A 21,986-nucleotide genomic window follows, 5' to 3' on the forward strand; every position below is an offset into this window, starting at 1 on the left:
CCTCCCGAGTAGCTGCAACTACACGCCCCGCCACCTCGCCCGGCTAGTTTTTTTTGTATTTTTTAGTAGAGACGGGGTTTCACCGTGTTAGCCAGGATGGTCTCGATCTCCTGACCTCGTGATCCACCCGTCTCGGCCTCCCAGAGTGCTGGGATTACAGGCTTGAGCCACCGCGCCCGGCCGTGAAACCCTGTTTCTACTGAAAATACAAAAATTAGCCAGGCATGGTGGCAGGCGCCTGTAATCCCAGCTACTCAGGAGGCTGAGACAGGAGAATTGCTTGACTCCAGGAGTGGGAGGTTGCAGTAAGCTGAGATCACGCCATTGCACTCTGGCTTAGGTGACAGAGCGAGACTCTGTCTCAAAAAAACAAAAAATAACAAAAAAACAAACGAAAACATTTAATTGGTTAGTGCCCACTAAGTGCCAGACACTATACTAGACTCTGCAAGTAAAATTATTAGCAAAATCAGATGAAGAACTACTCTTATGGGGCTAGGCATGGTGACTCACACCTGTAATCCCAGCACTTTGGGAGGCCAAGACAGGTGAATTACTTTAAGTCAGGAGTTCAAGACCAGCCTGGCCAACACAGTGAAACCCCATCTCTACTTACAATACAAAAACGAGCTGACCATATGCCTGTAATCCCAGCTACTCAGGAGGCTGAGGCATGAGAATCGCTCAAACCCGGGAGGCAGAGGTTGCAGGAAAATAAACTACCCTTATGGGTTTATGGGGGGTGGAAACATAATGTTAATAGAATTGTCACCAAGTAAGTGCAAAATATTATGTTAGTCAGGGTTCGTGGTTACAGGCATGGAAACTGACTTAGGCTGACTTAAAACAGAAAAGGAATTCACTGGGAGGACATGGGGAGGTTCACATGATCACAGGAAAGGCTGCAGACTAGGCTCATAAAACAGACCTGGCATTCCTCCTCCCAAGTTTTCTGTTTTCTTTTTTTTTCCTTTTTTTAGAGACAGGGTCTTGCTGTGCCACCCAGGCTGGAGTACAGTGGTAAGATCATAACTCACTAAACCCTCAAACTCCTGGGCTCAAGCAATCCTGCAACCTCAGCTTCAGCCTCCTGAGTAGCTGGGACTACAGATGCACCACCACAGCCGGCTAATTTTTCTTTTTCTTTTTTGTGCCGATAGCACCCCACTGTGTTACCCAGGCTAGTATCTAACTCCTGGCCTCAAGCAATCCTCCCACTTGGACCTCGAAAGTGCTGGTGTTAACAGGTGTGAACCACCATCCCAGCCACCTCCCCAGTTTTCCACTGGACTCTTCTTCTCTGCCCTCTTTTAGGTATAACTTTCCTAAATCCAGAACCTTTGGGATTTGCATTTCCATTTCCAACTGGGGTAGGCTATTAGATATGGGAGTCTGAGGTCTAATTGTGCTTTATGCTGATTTTCAAATACTCCATCACTTTTCAGCCCCCTCATCCTTCCTGCCTTCCTAAATGTTTGATACCACCAATTCCTGAGCCTTGGTGCAACTTGCGTGCTTGACTTTGCTCTACCAAGTCAGGTATTCCTGTTTCTGTTGGCTTCCATTTTTGTTCTCGTTGTTTGGGTGTGATTTTTGAGAGATGAGGGCAAAACATCTTTAAGTTGATGTATTTTGTTGTCTTTGAGGCACAAGATTATTCACAGAATTTTTTTTTTTTTTTGAGTCGGGGTCTCACTCTGTCACCCAGTGCAGTGGCATAGTCTCAGCTCACTGCAACCTTCGCCTCCCACGTTCCCAGATTGAAACGATTCTCCTGCCTCAGCCTCCTGAGTAGCTGGGATTACAGGCATCTGCCACCATGCCAGGCTAATTTTTGTATTTTTTAGTAGAGATGGGGTTTAACCATGTTGGCCAGGCTGGTCTGGAACTCCCAACCTCAAATGATCCACCTGCCTTGCCCTCCCAAAGTGCTGGGATTATAGGCATGAGCCACTGTGCCTGCCCTAATTTTTATATTTTTAGTAGAGATGGGGTTTCACCATGTGGGCCAGGCTGATCTTGAGCTTTTGACCTCAGGTGATCTGCCTGCCTCGGCCTCTCAAAGTGCTGGGATTACAGGCGTTAGCCACCATGCCTGGTCATTCACAGATTTAAAAAATTAACATTAAATTGATTGAAGTAACAGTGAAGTATAGTTTTTCCTCAAACTTTCAAGTTTGATTTATAGTTCTTATTATTCTTTTTTTTTTTTTTTAACTTTAAGTTCTGGTATACATATATAGAATGCACAGGTTTGTTACATAGGAATACATGTGCCACTGTGGTTTGCGGCACCTATCAGCTGGTCATCTAGGTTTTACACCCCACATGCATTAGGTGTTTTTCCTAATGCTCTCCCTCCCCTTTCCCCCGACCCCCGATAAGCCCCTGTGTGTGATGTTCCCTTCCCTGTGTCCATGTGTTCTCAATGTCCAACTCCCACTTATGAGTGAGAACATGAGGTGTGTGGTTTTCTGTTTCTGTTAGTTTGCTGAGAATGATGGCTTCAAGCTTCATCCATGTACCTGCAAAGGACATGAACTCATTCTTTTTTTATGGCTGTAATAGTTCTTACTATTCTATTTATAGACTAGCAGCTAAAATAATACTTGAGTAAGTTAAATACATTTAAATATTAATTTTTTTTCTTTTTTTTAAGACAGGGTCTCACCATGTTGCCTAGGTTGGTTGTGAACTCCTGGGCTCAAGCGATCTTCCTGTGTTAGCCTCCCAATGTGCTGGGATTATAGGCATGAGTCACCATGCCTGGTCATTTAAACATTTAAAATTGCATTCATAAATCTAGCATATATGATTTTCTTTTCCAGCCCTTCAATTTTCTGGCTGCTAAATATTCTCAAGTACTGAAATAATTCTCATAAATTAAAAAAAAACTGAATATGGCAACTCACCTATTAAATACTCTAATAACGCTTCCAAACCCAATACAATTTTTTACACCCTCCTACATAGACTTACAAGTCTAAGTTAGCTACCTGAAGATAAATTTTTAAAATTTATTTAAAATTGAATTTAGTTTTAGATTCAAGGAGTACATGTGTATGTCTGCTACATGACTGTATTTCATATTGGTGGGGATGGATTGGGGTTCTAGTGTATCCTTATCCAAATAGTGAACATTGTACCTGATAGGTAATTTTTGAACCCTAGTCCCCTGCAACCTTCCTCCCTTGGGTGTCTATTATTTCCATCTTTATGTCCATTGTCAAGCTACCACTTATAAGTGAGAACATGGGGTATTTGATTTCCTGTTTCTGAATTAGATCACTTAGAATAATAGTCTCCAGCCCTATCCATGTTGCTGCAAAGGACATGATTTCATTCTTTTTTATGGCTGCATAGTGTTCCACGAGATATCTATCTATCTATCTATCTATCTATCTATCTATCTATCTCACATTTTCTTTATCCAGCCAACTGTTGATACACACTTAGGTTGGTTTCATGACTTTGCTATTGTGACTAGTGCTGTGATAAACATATGAGTGCAACTGTCCTTTTTAATGTAATGATTTCTAAGGAAATCATTTTTTTTTTTAAATTGGGATCACAAATTACAGAAGATACAAAGGACCTGGGAACATGTTAAAGTTTGCCCCAAGGATGCACTCAGCAAAGTCCAGACTGTAAGAATCTCTTCAGGGCAAACAACCTGGTTTATTTGACAAATAAATGCAAGGAAAAAAAAAAGAGAGAGAGAGAGAGAGGAATCGAGGAGGAACTTGTAAATTAAAGATACTTAAAAGTGATATTAAACAGTTAAAATGCATGGATCTAATTTGGATTCTGATTCAAACAAGCAAAGCAAATTTAAAATACGACATTTATGAACCATCTGGAAAGCTGTATATTCACTGGATATTTGAGAATGTTAAATAATCCATGTCAATTTTAAAAAATTGTATAATTACATATGGTTATGTTAGAAGAAAGGAGTTATTACCTACTAGTGTTTCTTACTGAGATAGTTATAGATGAAATTACAGGCTATGTGTGATTTGCTTCAAAATAGTATAGGAGAAGGTACAAGGTGGGAGTACAGATGAAATAAAATTGGCCATGAGTTATCATTGTTGAAGCTGAATGAGAGGTATCTGGTGGTTTACTATACTATTCTTTCTAATTTTGAATATGTCTGAAATTTTCTGTAATAAGTCTTTAAAAATTAGAATCATAGGTCAGGCACAGTGGCTCATACCTGTACTCTCAGCATTTGGGGAGAATAAGGGGGGGAGGATGTCTTGAACCCAGGAGTTTGAGACAAGCCTGAGCAACATGGTGAGACCCCCTTATATACATTTAAAAAAATAGCTTTGCATGGTGGTGCACCTATGGTTCCAGCTACTTGGGAGGCTGAGATGGGGGGATCACTTGAGTCCAGAATGTCAAGGCTGCAGTGAGCTGTGATGGTACCACTGCCCTCCACCCTGGATGACAGAGTGAGACCCCATCTGAAAAAAAAATCAGAATTACAAAGATAAACTAATAGGCCACAAAGTGAATCTAATCTAGTCTAAGGACTTACATATAGAATACATACACACAAATCATATATATAGTAATATATGATGTGTATATATGTACATACCATATATTATATATGATGTGTACACATATATTCACACACAGACATATATACACACACACACATATATCTGTAGTGAAATAAACCAGATCCACCTAGAGTGCTATTTTCCAGTATACACGCACAAGCACACACACACACATGTCTACATCACAGATTGGCATCTGCAGTGGCAGGGGACAGTCTTGTGTCTTATGAGACTGGGCCTTTAACCCATGGGAGATGGGAAAGATGGAGAGGTCAGGGTAATTATTACTCTGGGTTACTCCTTCAAGGTTACCTCAGGCTGGCTATGCCCTTCATTTAAAGGTTACTGCCCCTCTCAGGGTAGCTGCTGCAGGACTCTCTTTTTCTGGGCTCTGATAACTGCTCCCTCTCTTTGTACCTTCAGGCCTGGAGGGGCATGAAGGAACAGCCAGTTTTACTAAGCCCAAATTCTTCTTCTTCTGCTACCACTGCTACTACTACTACTACTACTACTACTGCTACTACTACTACTATTACTACTGCTACTACTACTATTACTGCTACTACCTGTGATCCTGTGATTCCCCTACATACCACTCACACTTCTGTGAAGACACCTTCTGTAAACAAACCCTCCTGAAACCATCCCGATTTGAGTAAGTCAACTGTTTTCTTCTGGGACCCTAACAGATATAGCAATCTTTTTGTTTTTATTTTTGTTTAGACAGAGTCTCCCTCTGTTGCCCAGACTGGAGTGCAATGGCGTGATCTTGGCTCATTGCAACCTCCACCTCCTAGATTCAAGCGATTCTCCTGCTTCAGCCTCCCAAGTAGCTGGGACTATAGGTGCGTGCCACCATGCCCAGCTAATTTTTGTATTTGTAGTAGAGATGGGATTTTGCCATGTTGGTCAGGCTGGTCTCCAACTCCTGACCTCGGGTGAGCCACCCGCCTCAGCCTCCTAAAGTGCTGAAATTACAGGAATGAGCCACTGTGCCTGGCCATAATTGTTCATTTTAGACCAGATTTATTTTTTCATTTTTAGTTACATTCATTAGATTATTCTTGGTAGTCAAAAGGGAAGGCTTTTATTTTAATGCCTAAGAAATAAGTCATCTCCTTGGTATAGATTTTCACAAAAGTTAATAGACAAGATTTTGTTAAGCATCTATAAGATATGATTATGGTTAGCTTTGATTGAATGCTTACTACCGGATAGGTACTTTGCTAAGCTTTTTGCTCACTTTCTGTTATTTATTCCACTCAACAATTCTATAAAGTAGATTACAGGTGTGAACCACCGCACCCAGCCAGAAAACATAGTATCCTACTTTCACAAAGGATAAACTGTGACTCAAAAATATTAAGTAATTAAATTACCCCAAATAACATAATTAAGAAGGAAGGGGAGATTCAAATTTAGGCAGCTAGATTCTCAGACTCCATTTCTTAACCTCTGTACTGTACTGCCTACCTAACATTATGTTGAGCCTCCAGGAGCTATAAAGAAAATGATTAAGATGGTCCTGGCTGGGCACAGTGGCTCATGCCTGTAATCCAAGCACTTTGAGAGGCTGAGGTGGGTGGATCACTTGAGGCAAGGAGTTTGAGACCAGCCTGGGCAACATGACGAAACTCAGTCTTTACAAAAAGTACAAAAAATTAGCCAGGGGTGGTGGTTTGTTCCTGTAGTCCCAGCCACTAGGGAGGCTGAGGTGGGAGGATTGCTTAAGCTTAGGAAGCAGAGGTTGCAGTGAGCTGAAATCGCACCAATGCATTCCAGCCTGGGTGACAGCACAGGACCCTGTCTCGAAAATTTAAAAAACAATAATTAAAAAAAATCCTATTAAAAAAAGAAATAAGATGGTCCTACACATGGGGAACCCTTTAAGATCTTAAGGATAGAGAAGACATTAAGTGTAAAACTCGTTTGGAATGCTCATAAGAAAACTCTTGAAGGAAAAGTAGTTTATAACTTGTGATCTGTATTGTACTCAGTAGAATAGAGGACCTTACATTTTTATCATTACTAATCCTTTATAGATATTTTTCTTGAATTATTTCTGATTTGAATTATTTTGATTCTGTCATTTCAGTTAGGATTAGTTTCCACTGTTAGTAAAAGACAAAGTATTAGGTTGCTGCGCAGCAGGCTAATACTTTGTCTTTTACTACCAGAGCAGCAGTTTGTCTTCACAGATTATATGGCAAATTATATTCATTTCCTCAGGAAAGCCTTTCCTGTCCTAAGTACACTAGTCTGATGTTCCTGGTATGTGCTCCATGACATCCCTTTCCTCTGAGACACTCAACACAATTGTCATAAAATAATTAATCCCATCATTATATATTTAATATCTGTCACCCTCTGACTATGTAATCTGTGAAGACTGCTGCTCTGGTGTCTAGGGAAAATTGGTGCAATTACTTTTGCACTAACTTTTGCCATTACTGTAAATGGCAAAAACCGCAATCCACTATAACAGCAGCTTAAACACGATAAAAGTTTACTTCTCTCTTTTGTAAAAATCTCAGGAACCTTGTCTACAAAGTCATCAAAAATCCAGACTCTTTCCAGCTGACTGCTCCATCATTCCAAGGTCAAGGCCATCCTGGGATTCTACAATAATGACCATTAAATCCACCCTCCAAGAGGAAGGATGAAGTAGGGAGCAAAGGGTGCATACCAGTTGGCTTTAAGGAAGTCACATGACCACACCTAGGATTGCAAGGGAAGCTGAAAATGTAAATTTTTTTTTTTTTTTTTTTTTTGAGACAGGCTCTCGGTCTATCACCTGGGCTGGAGTGCAGTGGCACAATTTTGGCTCACTGCCAAACCTCTGCCTTGCAGGTTCAGGCAGTTCTTGTGCCTCAGCCTCCTGAGTAGCTGGGATTACAGGCACGTGCCACCATGCCAGGCTAATTTTTTGTAAAAAAAAAAAAAAAAAGTGTGAATTTTATAATTGTGAGTAACCACATACCCCTGAATTAGGGATTCTGTTAATACAGAGGAAGAGGAGAAACATCTGTTAGGGGATAGCTTGCAGTTTCTGCTACAGATTTCTCAGTTTGTAGTGGGAACATCAATCCTTATGATTTTAGGTATAACATTTATCGTAACAAGAAAAAACAAGCACTTCTTAAAGAGAACACTTAGTGCTTACTAGAAAACAGGGTCTTGATTTTGGTTAAGTTTGAAATGATGTGGTCTCCTAGAAAGCTTTATTTGTTATTTATTTTTTTAGGCCAGTCAAGTGAAGCAGCGGGAGTGGAGAAGGAACAAAGAAATCTGTAACTGGTTGTGATCAATGAGTTGTAAACCCCGTTGCACTTGAAACAGCCAGTTTTTAAGTGTTGGCTGTCAGGAATAACATGAAAATAAATTTGCCGTCAGCCTCATTGCTTTTGCTAGCACCCTATATTCTAGTCACATAGGCCTTATTTATTTATTTATTTATTTATTTATTTATTTAGAGACAGGGTCTTGCTGTGCTTCCCAGGCTGGTCTCGAACTCCTGGTTTTAAGCGATCCTCCTGCCTTACCATGCCCCCACCCCTACCACCAGTTGCTGTGATTACAGGTTGAGCCACCACTCCGGCTCTTTTGTTTCTTAGAAGAATCATACTACTTCCTATTTCAGCGCCTTCACACAGGCTGCTCCCTCCGGCCCTCTTCCTCTACCTAACTTCTCTTCCTTCACATTTCCACTTAAATTCACTTCCTCAGGAAAGCCTTTCCTGTCCTGAGTACACTAGTCAAATGTTCCTGGTATATGCTCCCTGACATCCCTTTCCTCTGAGACACTCAACAAAATTGTCATACAATAATTAATCCCATCAGTATATATTTAGTATCTGTCACCCTCTGACGATATAATCTGTGAGGACAAACTGCTGCTCTGGTGTCTGGTACATATAATAGGTCCTCAATAAATATTTATTAGATAAATAAATGAATCAGAATAAATTAAAAATCTAGGAGTTGCAGGAAAGCACCTAACAATGAATTAACTTTAAAATGAAAACTGTCATCTTGGGAGGCTGAGGAAAGAGAATTGCTTGAGCCCAGGAGTTTGAGTCCAGGCTGGGCAAAACAACAAGATCCCATCTCAGAAAAAAAGATGAGAGTTACATTGTAAGGATTTCTCTCTCTTTCTTTTCTTTTTTTTTGACAGGGTCTTGCTATGTTGCCCAAGCTGGAGTGCAGTGGTGCAATCATGACTCACTGCAGCCTCAACCTTCTGGGCTCAAGTGATCCTCCCACCTCAGCCTCCTGAGTAGGTGGGACTAGAGGCATATGCCACTACACCTGGCTAATTTTTTAAAATTTTTTTGTAGAAATAGGGGCCTCAGTATGTCACCCAGGCTGGTCTCGAACTCCTGGGCTCAAGCAATTCTCTTGCCTTGGCCTCCCAAAGTGCTGGGATTACAGGTGTGAGCCACCATGCCCAGACTTCCGGATTTCTTTCTTTTTTTTTTTTTGAGATGGAGTCTCGCCCTGTCGCCCAGGCTGGAGTGCGATGGCACAATCTTGGCTCACTGCAATCTCCGCCTTCCAGCTTCAAATGATTCTCCTGCCTCAGCCTCCCGAGTATCTGGGATTACAGGCACCCGCCAACATGCCCAGCTAATTTTGTATTTTTAGTAGAGACGAGGTTTCACCACGTTGGCCAGGCTGGTCTTGAACTCCTGACCTCATGATCTGCCTGCTTTGGCCTCCCAAAGTGCTGGGATTACAGGCATAAGCCACCGCACCTGGCCCCAGACTTCATTTTTAAAAAACAAAATTTTAAGTTTTAGGGTCTCACTATGTGGCCCACCCTGGTCTTAAACTCCTGGGCTCAAGAGATCTTCCTGCCTTGGCCTCTGATAATGCTGGGATTACAGGCATGAGCCATCATAACCAATGCAAAGATCTTTAATAATCAAAATAACCCTTTAAGTCCTGATGATCTCTAGGAGACTTGTAGTTCTACACTGACAATATTTAGGGTGTTCATAGGAAAAAAATATGTGCATACATGTATATGTATACTTATTTATATATTCATATTAACAGTAATAGGAGAAAACCTAAAAATAATGTGTTTGTGTGAAAGAAAGGGAGACTGAAGGAGAATAAGACTATCTAGTTCACATCTCAGCTCCACCATTTATTTGCCATAGAACTTTAGAATAGTACACATAATGTGCTCGATAAATGTTAGCTATTATCATAATACAGATATAAGAAGACAGCTAGGTTCTGTGGCTCAAGCCTGATCCCAATTACTCAAGAGGATGAGGCAGAAGGATTGCTTGAGGCCAGGAGTTTCAGACCAACCTGGGCACTACAGCAAGACCCTGTCTCAAAGAAAAAGAAGAAAAGAAATGTCAAGTGAAAAGTTATACATCAAAATGTTAGCAGTGATTATCTCTTGGGTTTTGTTTTTTAAATGTGCATTCATTTTTTAAAAATCTGTTTTATTTGTTGTTGAGATGGGATCTTGCTGTGTTGCTCAGGCTGGTTTTGAACTCATTGACTCAGTCAATCCTCCCCGCTCAGTCTCTTGAGTACCTGGGATTGCAGGTGCACTCCACAACACCTAGTCTTATCTATATTTTGTATTTTGAAATAAGCATGGCTCAGTCTAGCACAGAGGTTAGGTTCATGAGCACTGGTAATAGTAGTTCCTGGGTTCAAAGCATAGTAACTTGTGTGACTTTGAACAAGTTGTTAACCTCTCTATGCCTCTGTCACTTCTGTTTGTAAAATGACAGTCACAATAATTGTTTAGAAAGATCTTTTTTTTTTTCTTTTTTTTTTTCTGAGACAGAGTTTTACTCTGTTGCCCAGGCTGGAGTGCAGTGGTGTGATCTCAGTTCACTGCAAGCTCTACCTCCCAGGTACAAGCGATACTCCTGCCTCAGCCTCCTGAGTAGCTAGAATTACAGGCATGTGCCAACATGCCCAGCTAATTTTTGTATTTTTAGTAGAGACGGGGTTTCACCATGTTGGTCAGGCTGGTCTGGAACTCCTGACCTCGTGATCCGCCTGCCTCGGCCTCCCAAAGTGTTGGGATTACAGGCGTGAGCCACTGCACCTGGCCAGAAAGATCATTCTAATAGTTTGGTTGTAAGATTGCTCTGGAATCTTTGCTCTCTGATTGATACAAAGACTGACTTTTTTTTCTGGGAAGTTACAGAAGAAAAGGCAATCCCCTTTTAAACGGAAGTCATTTGATGCCAATTCCAAAGTCCTAGAATTTTTTCTGTTTTGTCATTTTACTAGCATGAATTCAAAGTATTTGTAGCTGAGCACAGTGGCTCACGCCTATAATTCCAGCACTTTGGAAGGTTGACGTGGGTGGATCACTTGAGGTGGGCGGATCACTTTAGGTCAGGAGTTCAAGACCAGTCTGGCCAACATGGTGAAACTCTGTCTCTACTAAAATTAAAAAATTAGCTGGGCATTGTGGCGGGCACCTGTAATCCCAGCTACTCAGGAGGCTGAGGCAGGAGAGTCACTTTTACCCAGGAGGTGGAGGTTGCAGTGAGCCAAGATAACATCACTGCACTCCAGCCTGGGTGACAGAGCGGGACACTGTCTTAAAAAAATAAATAAATAAAATAAAGCACTTTTACGTAGGTCAATATAAGTTATTTGCTGGTATTTCAAGTTTGTATTTTTGAAATTATACTTTATAAGTTGCTAGCACTGAACTCTTAAATTAGGAACACTTTGTGACGTGGCCTCTCTTAACTACTCTGACATCATTGTATTTGTTTTCCTTCTACCTTTCTTACTGCCACTCTTGGGAGACCCATGCTCAAGGTTATCCTCCTCTATCTGATTTCTAAGTGTTGGAATTCCCTGGGGCCAGCTTCCAGGCCCTTTATCTTTTTTTCTATACCTAGTCCAACCTCTACTCTCCAAACACACCTCTTCAAGTACCTGCCTTTTGTTTTTTGTTTTTTGGGGGATGGGGGTCTCACTCTGTTACTCAGGCTGGAGTGCAGTGGCACGACCACAGCTCACTGCAGCCTCAACCTCCAGCGCTCAAATGATCCTCCTACCTCAGCCTCCTTAGTAGCTGGGATCACAGGTGTGCACCATCAGCCTGACTAATTTTGTGGATTTTTTGTAGAGACAAGGCCTCACTCACTATGTTGCCCAGGCTGCTGCCTCGTTTTGTATCTCCACTGGAGTGTCTCAGAGCCATCTCAAACTCAACAACTCCCAAACAGAAGTATGCATTTCCGCCCTCATCAGACTCCCCAAACCTGCTCCTCTCTCAGTTTTCCTTGTCTTATGAATGGCGCCATTGTCAAGCTAGTCATCAAAGCATCCACCTGAAGTGTCTTCCTCTCTCAATCAGTCCATCAGCAAGTTAAGTCATTACTTCCAATTTTAAAATACATCTGGACTCTTTCTCTCTCTCTATCTCCACTGCCACCACCCTCCATCACATGATTTATTGACTGCAGAACTGCAGTAGCTTCCTTGCTAGACTTGCCTGCGGTCTTGCCACTCTCCAAACCACTCCTCCCAGGGCAGCCAGAGTAACCTTTTAAAAATAGAAATCAAATTATGTCACTTCTTTTGTGTAAAAATCTCAAGAGACAGGGGCTCACTCTGTCACCCAGGCGGGAGTGCATGGCACGATCATAGCTCACTGCCACCTTGACCTCTTGGGCCAAGCAATCCTCCCACTTCAGCCTCCTACTCCCAGGGTAGCTAGGACTACAGGCACACAGCACCACCTACTCCATTTAATCTCTACATATGTCCTGTGTCCTAACTCCATGTTAACCCCTCCAAGGCTTATGAAGCCCAACATGACCTGGCTCCAACTCTCCTCCTGCCACTCTTCTCCACACTGTCCACCCTACTCCAGTATATGGTAAGCTATTTCCACCACATTAAAGTTTTTGTGTAAGTTGTGCCTTCACTTAGCCTAAACTTGTCTCTCCTCTTTCTTCCCCCAAAAATGTTGGTTTCTTTTCCGGTCTCAGCTTTGTGAGACCTTCCCTGGTCCCACTAAGTGAGTCTCCCTATTGGGGACTGGTCCCACTCTGCTCACAGCCATCAAGACTTGACATCTGGAATCATCTTTGATCCATTCTTCTTATACTTTATGCAGGGAATGTTCAACCAGTCCAGTTGACTGCTCATTCAAATCTGTTTCTCCTCTCTCTCCCTTCCTATTGCATAGTCCAGAAAGACTTCATGGGTAGCTTTGGAGGATGGACACGATTGGAAAGGACACAGATGGGCCCTCTGTGGGCTTCTACAAGAGCAAAGGTTAGCCTCCTGATGTTCCCTGGGAAATAAGGAAACATACTACACAGCCCATATTCAGTTTTCTTTACTATGTGATCTGTGTTCACTTACTTTCAATACTTGTCACTTCAGGAATATGGTTCTTAACTTGTTGAGAGGTTTATCAATTCCCTGGAATACATACTAAAAGCTATAGATTCTTTCTTAGAAAAATATACAAAAGCAAAATTTTGCAAGTCATAGGAAAAGGGAATTTCTAGGCAACCACTTCTGCTTTACCAGCCAATCATCTGCTGTCTTGGATACTTGCAACACTATCTAGTCTTTTCATTTGTTCAGCAAACACTTACTGGAGACCTATAATGAGGCCAAGCATAGTCTGAGATGCTGGGTTTGCATATGGTGAAGAACAAGATAGACATATGTCTCTGCCTTCACGGAGCTTACATAAGAGACATTAAACGAGGCTGGGTGCAGTGGCGCACACCTGTAATCCCAGCACTTTGGGAGGCGGAGGCAGGCAGATCACCTGAGGTAAGGAGTTCAAGATCAGTCCGGCGAACATGGCAAAGCCCCCTGTCTACTAAAAATACAAAAATTAGCTGGATGTGGTGGTGGGCAACTGTAATCCCAGCTACTTGGGAGGCTGAGGAAGGAGAATCGCTTGAAGCTGAGAGGCGGAGGTTGCAGTGAGCCAAGATCATGCCACTGCACTCCAGCCTGGGCAACAGAGTGAGACTCTGCCTCAAAAAAAAAAAAAAAAAAAAAAAAGAGAGAGACATTAAACGAGCAAACAAATAATCAATATAAAGTCAGGTAATGGTAAATGTTCTGAAGGAAAATAAAGGGGGGCATGGAATAAGGGTGGGTGAGGCTATTTTAATGGTGTGGTCCTTTCTAAGATGATATTTGAGAAAGGCCTGTATACAGTAAGGTCAAGAGAAGAGGTGAGAGAAGCGCACTGTTGGCAATGGGAACAGAGAGTGCAAAGGCCCAGGGGACTTTCCTTCCTCCTAAGATGGAAGGCAAGGTCCAAGATTCTGCATATTTACTTCCTCCCATAATAGGTAGCCAGCACAGTTCTGAGGGTACAGTGCCAGGTTCTCTGAGCGGAGGGCCTCTTCAGGTTCTGATTCCAAACGTCCAATTCCTAACCTCCACATTTCAGGGCTTCTCTGGAATGTCTCTTCCCCTGAGAAACTTTAACTCATTTACTAAAGGGCAATCTACGATTTCTTTGAATATTAACATAATTTTTTTTTTTTTTTTTGAGGCGGAGTCTTGCTCTGTCGCCCAGGCTGGAGTGCAGTGGCCGGATCTCAGCTCACTGCAAGCTCCGCCTCCCGGGTTCCCGCCATTCTCCTGCCTCAGCCTCCCAAGTAGCTGGGACTACAGGCGCCCGCCTCGTCACCCGGCTAGTTTTTTGTATTTTTAGTAGAGACGGGGTTTCACTGTGTTCGCCAGGATGGTCTCGATCTCCTGACCTTGTGATCCGCCCGTCTCGGCCTCCCAAAGTGCTGGGATTACAGGCTTGAGCCACTGCGCCCGGCAACATAATTTTTTAAAAAAGTACTTGTAGGCTTGCATGGTGGCTCAGGCCTGTAATTTCAGCACTTTGGGAGGTCGAGGTGGGAAGATTGCTTGAGACCAGCGTGGGCAGCATAGCAAGACCCCATCTCTACAAAAATATTAAAAAATTAGCCAGGTGTGGTGGTGTGCGCCTGTAGTACCAGCTACTCAGGACGCTGAGGTGGGAGGATCTCTTGGGCCCAGGAGGTAGAGGCTGCAGTGAGCCGTAATGGAGCCATTGCACTCCAGTCTGGCTGACAGAATGAGACTGCCTCACACACACACAAAAATGCTTGTTACTTTCTAAGGGTATGTATGTGGGACAGTGATTTTGTTTTTCTGAGCACCTTGATAACGTTGCGGCCATGCTGCTACAAATAAAGGCAAGCGTGCATAGCAACGACTCCGCTTTCCCTCTGCGCCCAGGCCGCTTTCCCACGGAGACTACATTTCCCAGAATGCCCCGCGGCCGGGAGGGCGCGCGCGGCGCTGTTTCGTGGGACCCGGATTGAAACAAGATGGCGGGCTCGTGGTGAGAAGCTGTCAAGGTAACCGCTTCCCTCTAGTCCTCCTGTCGAGGACTCCCTGGAAGCTGGGCAGGCCCACAGTGTTTGTCTGCAGGTGTCGAGGTCTCCCGCCTGTCGTTCCCGGCAGGGCGAGGCTGCCTGCATCCCCAGCCTTTGTCCTTCCTGCAGAAGGGCCGGCATGTGGCCGCGCGCTTCCTATAGCGCCCCCTTCGTTCCCTGGAGGACGCCCGGGGGTGGCTGATGCAGCTTGTGGCCCTAGGGACTTCTTTAGGTCGAAGAGTCCGTGAGCTCCTGGTAGCCTGTTCCTCAAACCTCTGACCCGCAGAGGCTATGTAGCTTTTGTTTGGGGGTTGAATTCCGGGCCAAGGGACTTGACCTCTGAAATGATCTTCCTGGGGTGAATAATCTGACTCCCAGCAGGGTGTGCTTGCCTGTGGGTTTCGGACAGAGGGAACCTAATTTCCCCCAAGATGTTTTGTTCGTGGTCAGAGGTCATGGGTTTATGTCCCACGCATGTCACCTATTAAGCAGCGATATACTGGTCAAGTAATCGATTGACCTCTCTGAGCCTTTGTTCTTAATCTGTGAAATGGAGATGCCTGCTTCACAGACTTGTGAAAGAGCACATATTGTATATGAAAGTGGATTGTAAACTAAAAAGCACACTTATGAGCTCACGGTTAGTAGTGTTAATGTACTGGCAGTGCAAGGTATCAGTGTTGAGTGATTTAGCCTAGCAAATAAGAGGGCCTGTGTCCTAATTCCCTTTTATCACTATTGGGGGAAGGGCACGGATAGTCGTTGAAGACTATTAAAAACAAGATTTAACAATGGTTGTTTGTCATTTATTCACAACAGCCCATGAAGATTGTGGTTTTCCCCATTTTGTCATTGGAGAAACTGAGGATCGTTTAATGACTTGTTTAAAGTTTCCCAGTTTGGCAGTGACTGACTTTAAAGTCCTTGGAAGCAAGACTTTTAAATTTTATGCTTTAGTTTCTTCATGAATCAGAATAAAGATACCTCACATGATTAATATGAGAGCAAAATGAAATGGTGACGAAAGTACCTTGGAAAGTTAAAGACCTTATACACATACAAGATGGTGAAATTTTATCTGGGACTTGAGAGCATTTGTATGAGTTCCTCCAATTGAGTATTTAATAGGCTAAGGATAGGCCTTCCTGTTTGATATTTCTTTATTATTATATTAATGGCTCAGGGCAGACAGAAATATTTCATTTATTCAGCAACAGGATAGTACTGTAAGTGATGTAGTATCTTGTGTATGGAACCTTAGAGGTTGTACACAGACACACTAGCATTATGAGAATGAATACTCTGTGTACCATTTGTGAATGACTGTTTCAAGAGTAATTACACATTTACTGAGTATTCAGTAAGTAGAAGGAGCTGCACTGGGTGTAGAGGACTACGTGCTCGCAAACGAGACATTCCGATAAGTCCTGCTCTTGCAAACGAAGCAGGGCATTCCCGATAGGAGCCAGCTGCAAACAGCAGACCCTGGGGGCTTGTTTATGTGTAAACATCTTGAAAATCCAGAAAGTCAGGGAAAGGTCAGAAAACAACAATGTGTCTTGTGACTTGGTAACATTCCACAAAGGACTGTATAAAATAAAGCGGAGCGTGTCGTTCGGCGCGGCCGCCATGTTTGTCTTGTCTTGTGTTGTCTTGTGTGTTCATTCCTTTGTTTAGGAAACACGTGGACCCCAACACTGGGTGCAGAGAAGTTTGCATCTAGGATAAATAGTAATGGACGTAGTTCCAGTGGTTCTGATCTTGTATTTTGACCATATTGCTCTTCGTCCTGTTGTTAAATCATGTGAATTGCCAAGTTGTTTAAAAGCATTGCTTCAGTTGACTTCTAGGCAGTGATTCTTACCTTGTTCTTGTGGTGTTTAATATAACTTAAGTTTACCATAGGTAGCACTGATTTTTCTTTATCTCTTCAACAGGAGTAGAAATTGGTATGCCTAGAAGCAGATGTTAAAAGCAGTTTCTCTTCAGAACATCTTTTTTCATACCACTTGATAAGCATTTTGAAACATCATGGCTGTAGCTGCAGTAAAATGGGTGATGTCAAAGAGAACTATCTTGAAACATTTATTTCCAGTTCAAAGTAAGTAAAATTTTTTTAATGTTTAAAAAGTTTTAAACTTTTAAGAATGTAGAAAATTTAAAGCATTTAGTTATTGTATACGCCTGTAATTTGCAGGAGTGTTTGCAGTAATGGAAAGTGGGAGAAAACCTAAATGTCAGTCAAAAGGGGAATGGATAGGTCAGATGTGGTGTCTCATGCCTGTAATCCCAGCACTTTGGGAGGCTGAGGTGGGAGGACTGCTTGAGGCCAGGAGTTTGAGACCAGCCTGGGCGACATAGCAAGACCCCCATCTCTAAAAGAAACGTAGATCGGGGAGGGGAATGGATAAATTATGGTACATCTTAACTGTGACTATCATGCAGCTGTTACTGACATGGAAAGTTCTATAAATAGAAACAAAAAAGCGTGTCAGAACTATATCTATATATATCTATCATATGATCTTATTTGTATGTTTAAAAGATGATCCATTATATGCATATGTGCATATGCATGAATGCAGAGGTAAAAGGTCTGGACCAAACAGTGGCTATCTGTGTAGCCCACTCGGGATTTAGCTGAGGGCAGGAGTAAGGGACTGGTCAAGGGTAACTTTCTCTTGTTCAATTACATGTATTACTATTTTAGTAGTTCTTAAAATGTATGTATAAAGGGTAAATTCACAGTCCCATATTCCAGAGATAATCATTGTTAATATTTTGGTGGATTCTCATTGTGTTTTTTCTATGTACCTAGCCATTTTAAAAATATGAAATGTAATTTCTGCCTTTTCTAAAGAACTGTATATAGTTAATATTTTCTCGAAAGCTTGTTAATACATGTTTGACAGTCAAAGCATGGACCCAAATAAGTAAATAGAATATTAAAGTCTTTTTTCTCAGCCAACTGTGCTTTCTTTTTTCTTTTCCTGTTTGTAAACTCTGTTCTCCCATTTCTAAAGTAGACATGTATAGAGGCTATGGTAGTTTGCCTTTTTATATTTAACTATGTCAGCCAACTTTTATTTTTATTTTTTATTTTAGATTCAGGGGGTACATATGCAGGTTTGTTACATGTATATATTACATATACTGAGGTTTGGGCTTCAACTCAACCCATCACCCGAATAGTGAACATAGTACCCAATAGTTAGTTTTTCAACCCTTCTCTCCATCCCTCCCTTCTGTTTTGAGTCGCCAGTGTTTATTGTTCCCATTTTTGTGTCCATATGTACGCAATGTTTACCTCCTACATGTAAGTGAGAACGTGTAGTATTTGGCTGTTTTTGCATTAATTCACTTAGGATAATGGCCTCCAGCTGCATCTATGTTGCTGGAAAGGACGTGATTTTATTTGTTTTAATGTCTGGGTAATAATCCATGGTGTACATATATACCACATATTATTTATCCAGTCTGCCGTTGATGGGCTTGTTTCCATGTCTTTGCTATTATGAATAGTGCTCTGATAAACATGCAAGTGCAGCTGACTTTTTTTTTTTTTTTTTTTGAGATGGAGTTTTGTTCTTGTTGCCCAGGCTGGAGTGCAATGGTGCGGTCTCCGGCTCACTGCAACCTCTGCCTCCTGGGTTCAAGCAATTCTCCTGCCTCAACTTCCCAAGCAGCTGGGATTACAGGCCACCACACCCAGCTAATTTTGTATTTTCAATAGAGACAGGGGTTTCTCCACGTTGGTCAGACTGGTCTCGAACTCCCAACCTCAGGTGATCCGCCTGCCTCAGCCTCCCAAAGAGCTGGGATTACAGGCGTGTGAGCCATCGCGCCTGGGATGCAGCTGACTTTGTAAATACAACTCTGCTTGACCTTGACTGTTGTCTCTTCTTTTTTATTTCCTATTTACCACCATTTGTAATTGAAAGTTTGTTTATTGAATTAAGGAGAAAAGAGCTATTTGAAGAATAGAGTAAAAGTAAAGTAATAGGCAATTTGTTATGGTTGAGGCGGGGAAAATATTTTACTCAGTAAACACCTTTGTTGAATAGAATGCTCAAAAGTTTGCCAGATCTTACTCTATTTTATTTTATTTTGTTTTTTTGAGACTGAATCTTGCTCCATTGTTCAGGCTGGAGTGCAGAGGCATGATCTTGGCACATGGCAGCCTCTGTTTCCCGGGTTCAAGTGATTCTCCTGCCTCAGCCTCCCAAGTAGCCAGGATTGTAGGCACCTACCACTATGCCTGGTTAATATTTGTATTTTTAGTAGAGGTAGAGTTTCACCGTGTTGGCCAGGCTGGTCTCGAACTGCCAGCCTCAAATGATCTGCCTGCCTTGGCCTCCCAAAGTGCCGGGATTGCAGGTGTGAGCCATTGCGCCTGTCCTAGTTTTTGTACTTTTAGTAGGGAAGGGGTTTCACATGTAGGCCAGACTGGTCTCAAACTCCTGACCTCAAGTGGTCTGCCACCTCAGCCTCCCAGAGTGCTGGAATTATAGGCGTGAGCCATCGCACCTGACCACCGAATCCTGCTCTTATAGGAAGCTTTCCATCCCTGCTTCCTTGCTTGCCCCACTCTCCCCTTTTGTAGGGCCCTAAACATAATAACATTTATTACATTATATTCAAAGTAAAATCAACTTAGAATTCAGTAAATGGAACAGGAGATTGCTTAAGAGACTTTGGATATAAAATAAAATAAGTCACAACAAAACTACAATCAGCATTTGATTATCTAGGAGCATTTTTGTTGTGAGAATTGGGAGAAAGACCCTTACTTCCTAGCCTACTCTTTGCCTTGCAGGAACCCAGCTCCTAGACTAATGAGAAGTCAGATCCAATCAGTTTTTACATAGTCTATGTTTTGAAACAATTAGTTCTCACACAGGCCCATCAGAAAACCAATTAATGTGTCCCTGGATAATTGAAAATTGTTTATATTTTTCCCCACTGGATTTCCCACTAAGTTTGCACTGTATCTAATTCATTTTGGTGTCTCTGGTGCCTCTCATTCATGATAGGAGATATATCAGTGTTTGTTGAAGTAATCTGAATGGATTAGAGTTACTCTCAAAATATCTAGTTAACTAAGAATTAGGTTACCCTAGAAAATCATTCTGTTATCAGTCATCCTAATACTCAGTGACCTAACTTCTTATGTCCTAAAAGTCCCTTATACTGCAAAGTTCCTATTACTACTATTATTGAAAGTAAAGGGCTGGGCATGGTGGCTCACACCTGTAATACCAGCACTTTGGGAGTGAGGCAGGCTCCGAAGTTTGAGACCAGGCTGGGTAATGTGACAAAATGCCATTTCTACAAAAGTTACAGAAATTAGCTGGGCTAATTTCTGAGGTGGTGTGCGCCTGTGGTCCAGGAGGGAGGCAGCCTGCTCAGGAGGCTGAAGTAGGAAGACTGCTTGAGCCCAGGAGTTCGAGGCTGTGATTGTGCCATTGCACTCCAGCCTGGGAGATAGAGTGAGACCCTGTCTCAAAAATAAAAAATGAAAATTAAAGAAAGTTTCATTACTGTTATTATTGATGTTTAATAAAAAAGGGAAGGACATTAAGATTAGAGGCAAAGCGAAATCATGATTAAGGAAGAAAGTTCAATAAGCAAAAATAAAAAGGCTTCCCTATATTCTAGAAGGAATATTTTAAAATTTCCCAAATGGTCAGTCAGCCTGGGAATGTAGACCATTTTACAGTTTTCAAAGCATGTTAAGCCGTTTGATCCTTATAACGGTTTTGATTTTGGTAACCCATGTAGTATTATCCTCTTTATGAAGGTAAAGAAACTTGAGTTCTGTGGCCCTCATAAATTTACCCAGGGTCACATATTTGGTAACTGAGAACTGTGACCAAAATCGATCTCCCCACCTTACTTTGTCCAGTATACTTTCTACTGTACTTCCTTTTCTGTAGCAAGGTAAAATACTGAGCATTTGAAGATGGGACAACTTTTAGCTTTCATAGCTCTTTTCCAAATGTAATTGAACATATATATGTAACAAGAATAACTCATAAATTACAGAAATTTTTGTTAATTGAAATTCTTTTGGCACATTGAGTTGCTTTGGCTTGATTGGTGTTAACTTTGGCATTAGTCCTAATTATGTATTTAGAGCTTCTGCTAATTCTATATCCAGAACTTCCATTGGTAAAATGTCAGGTAATGAATGTTGTTTTTTTTTTTTTCGAGGTAGGTCTCACTCTGTTGCCCAGGCTGGAGTGCAGTGGCGCAGTCTTGGCCCCCTGCAGCCTTGACCTCCCTGGGCTCAGATGATCCTACTATCTCAGTCTTCCAAGTAAGCAAGACTACAGATGTGCACCACCATGTCTGGTTATTTATTTATTTATTTATTTATTTTTGAGATGGAGTTTCACTCTTGGGATTACAGGCATGCATCAACATGCCTGGCCAGTTTTTTGTATTTTAGTAGAGGGGGTTTCACCATGTTGGCCAGGCTGGTCTCGAATTCCTGACCTCAAGTATCTACCTGCCCTGGCCTCCCGAAGTGCTGGGATTACAGGAATGAGCCACTGTGCCTGGCAAGTGTTAGACTTTTAAGGATGAGGGGTATTTGAACAAAATGGGGATGGAATTCCATACTGAGGATATGGTGAAGGCATGGAGATAGGGAAGGCAGGATAGGTTACAGTCCTATATCACAGGAACAAGAGGCTCTGACTTTGATTCTTGGCATTAATCAAGATGCATTCAAAACTTGCTTTTAACTATATTGAATTACTTTTAAATTTTTTTCTTTGTATTAAAAGAATATCCTCTTTTTGAATATAGGAGAACCTTTCAAAAGCTTTTAAAAAAGCAATTATGGCCGGGCACAGTGGCTCACACCTGTAATCCCAGCACTTTGGGAGGCTGAGGCAGGTGGATCACGAGGTCAGGAGACTAAGACCATCCTGGCTAACACGGTGAAACCCCATCTCTACTAAAAATACAAAAAATTAGCCTGGTGTGGTGGCGGGTGCTCGTACTCCTA

The 21,986-nt window shown here is 42.1% G+C and overlaps 1 protein-coding gene across 1 annotated transcript in view; it reads left to right on the forward strand.

Annotated features, from left to right (window-relative positions):
- The first annotated feature begins 14,853 nt into the window (after window positions 1–14,853).
- MRPL42 (mitochondrial ribosomal protein L42) overlaps window positions 14,854–21,986 on the forward strand; it is a 37,101-nt gene continuing 29,968 nt past the window's right edge. Inside the window, exons 1-2 of the mRNA XM_017868343.1 lie at window positions 14,854–14,953; window positions 16,909–17,072. Coding sequence (XP_017723832.1) covers window positions 17,003–17,072 — 70 coding nt within the window. The 5' untranslated portion in view covers window positions 14,854–14,953; window positions 16,909–17,002. The remainder of the gene's footprint in view (window positions 14,954–16,908; window positions 17,073–21,986) is intronic.

This window comes from Rhinopithecus bieti, unplaced genomic scaffold (assembly GCF_001698545.2).
Source record: "Rhinopithecus bieti isolate Rb0 unplaced genomic scaffold, ASM169854v2 scaffold_2453, whole genome shotgun sequence".
Taxonomy (NCBI): domain Eukaryota; kingdom Metazoa; phylum Chordata; class Mammalia; order Primates; family Cercopithecidae; genus Rhinopithecus; species Rhinopithecus bieti.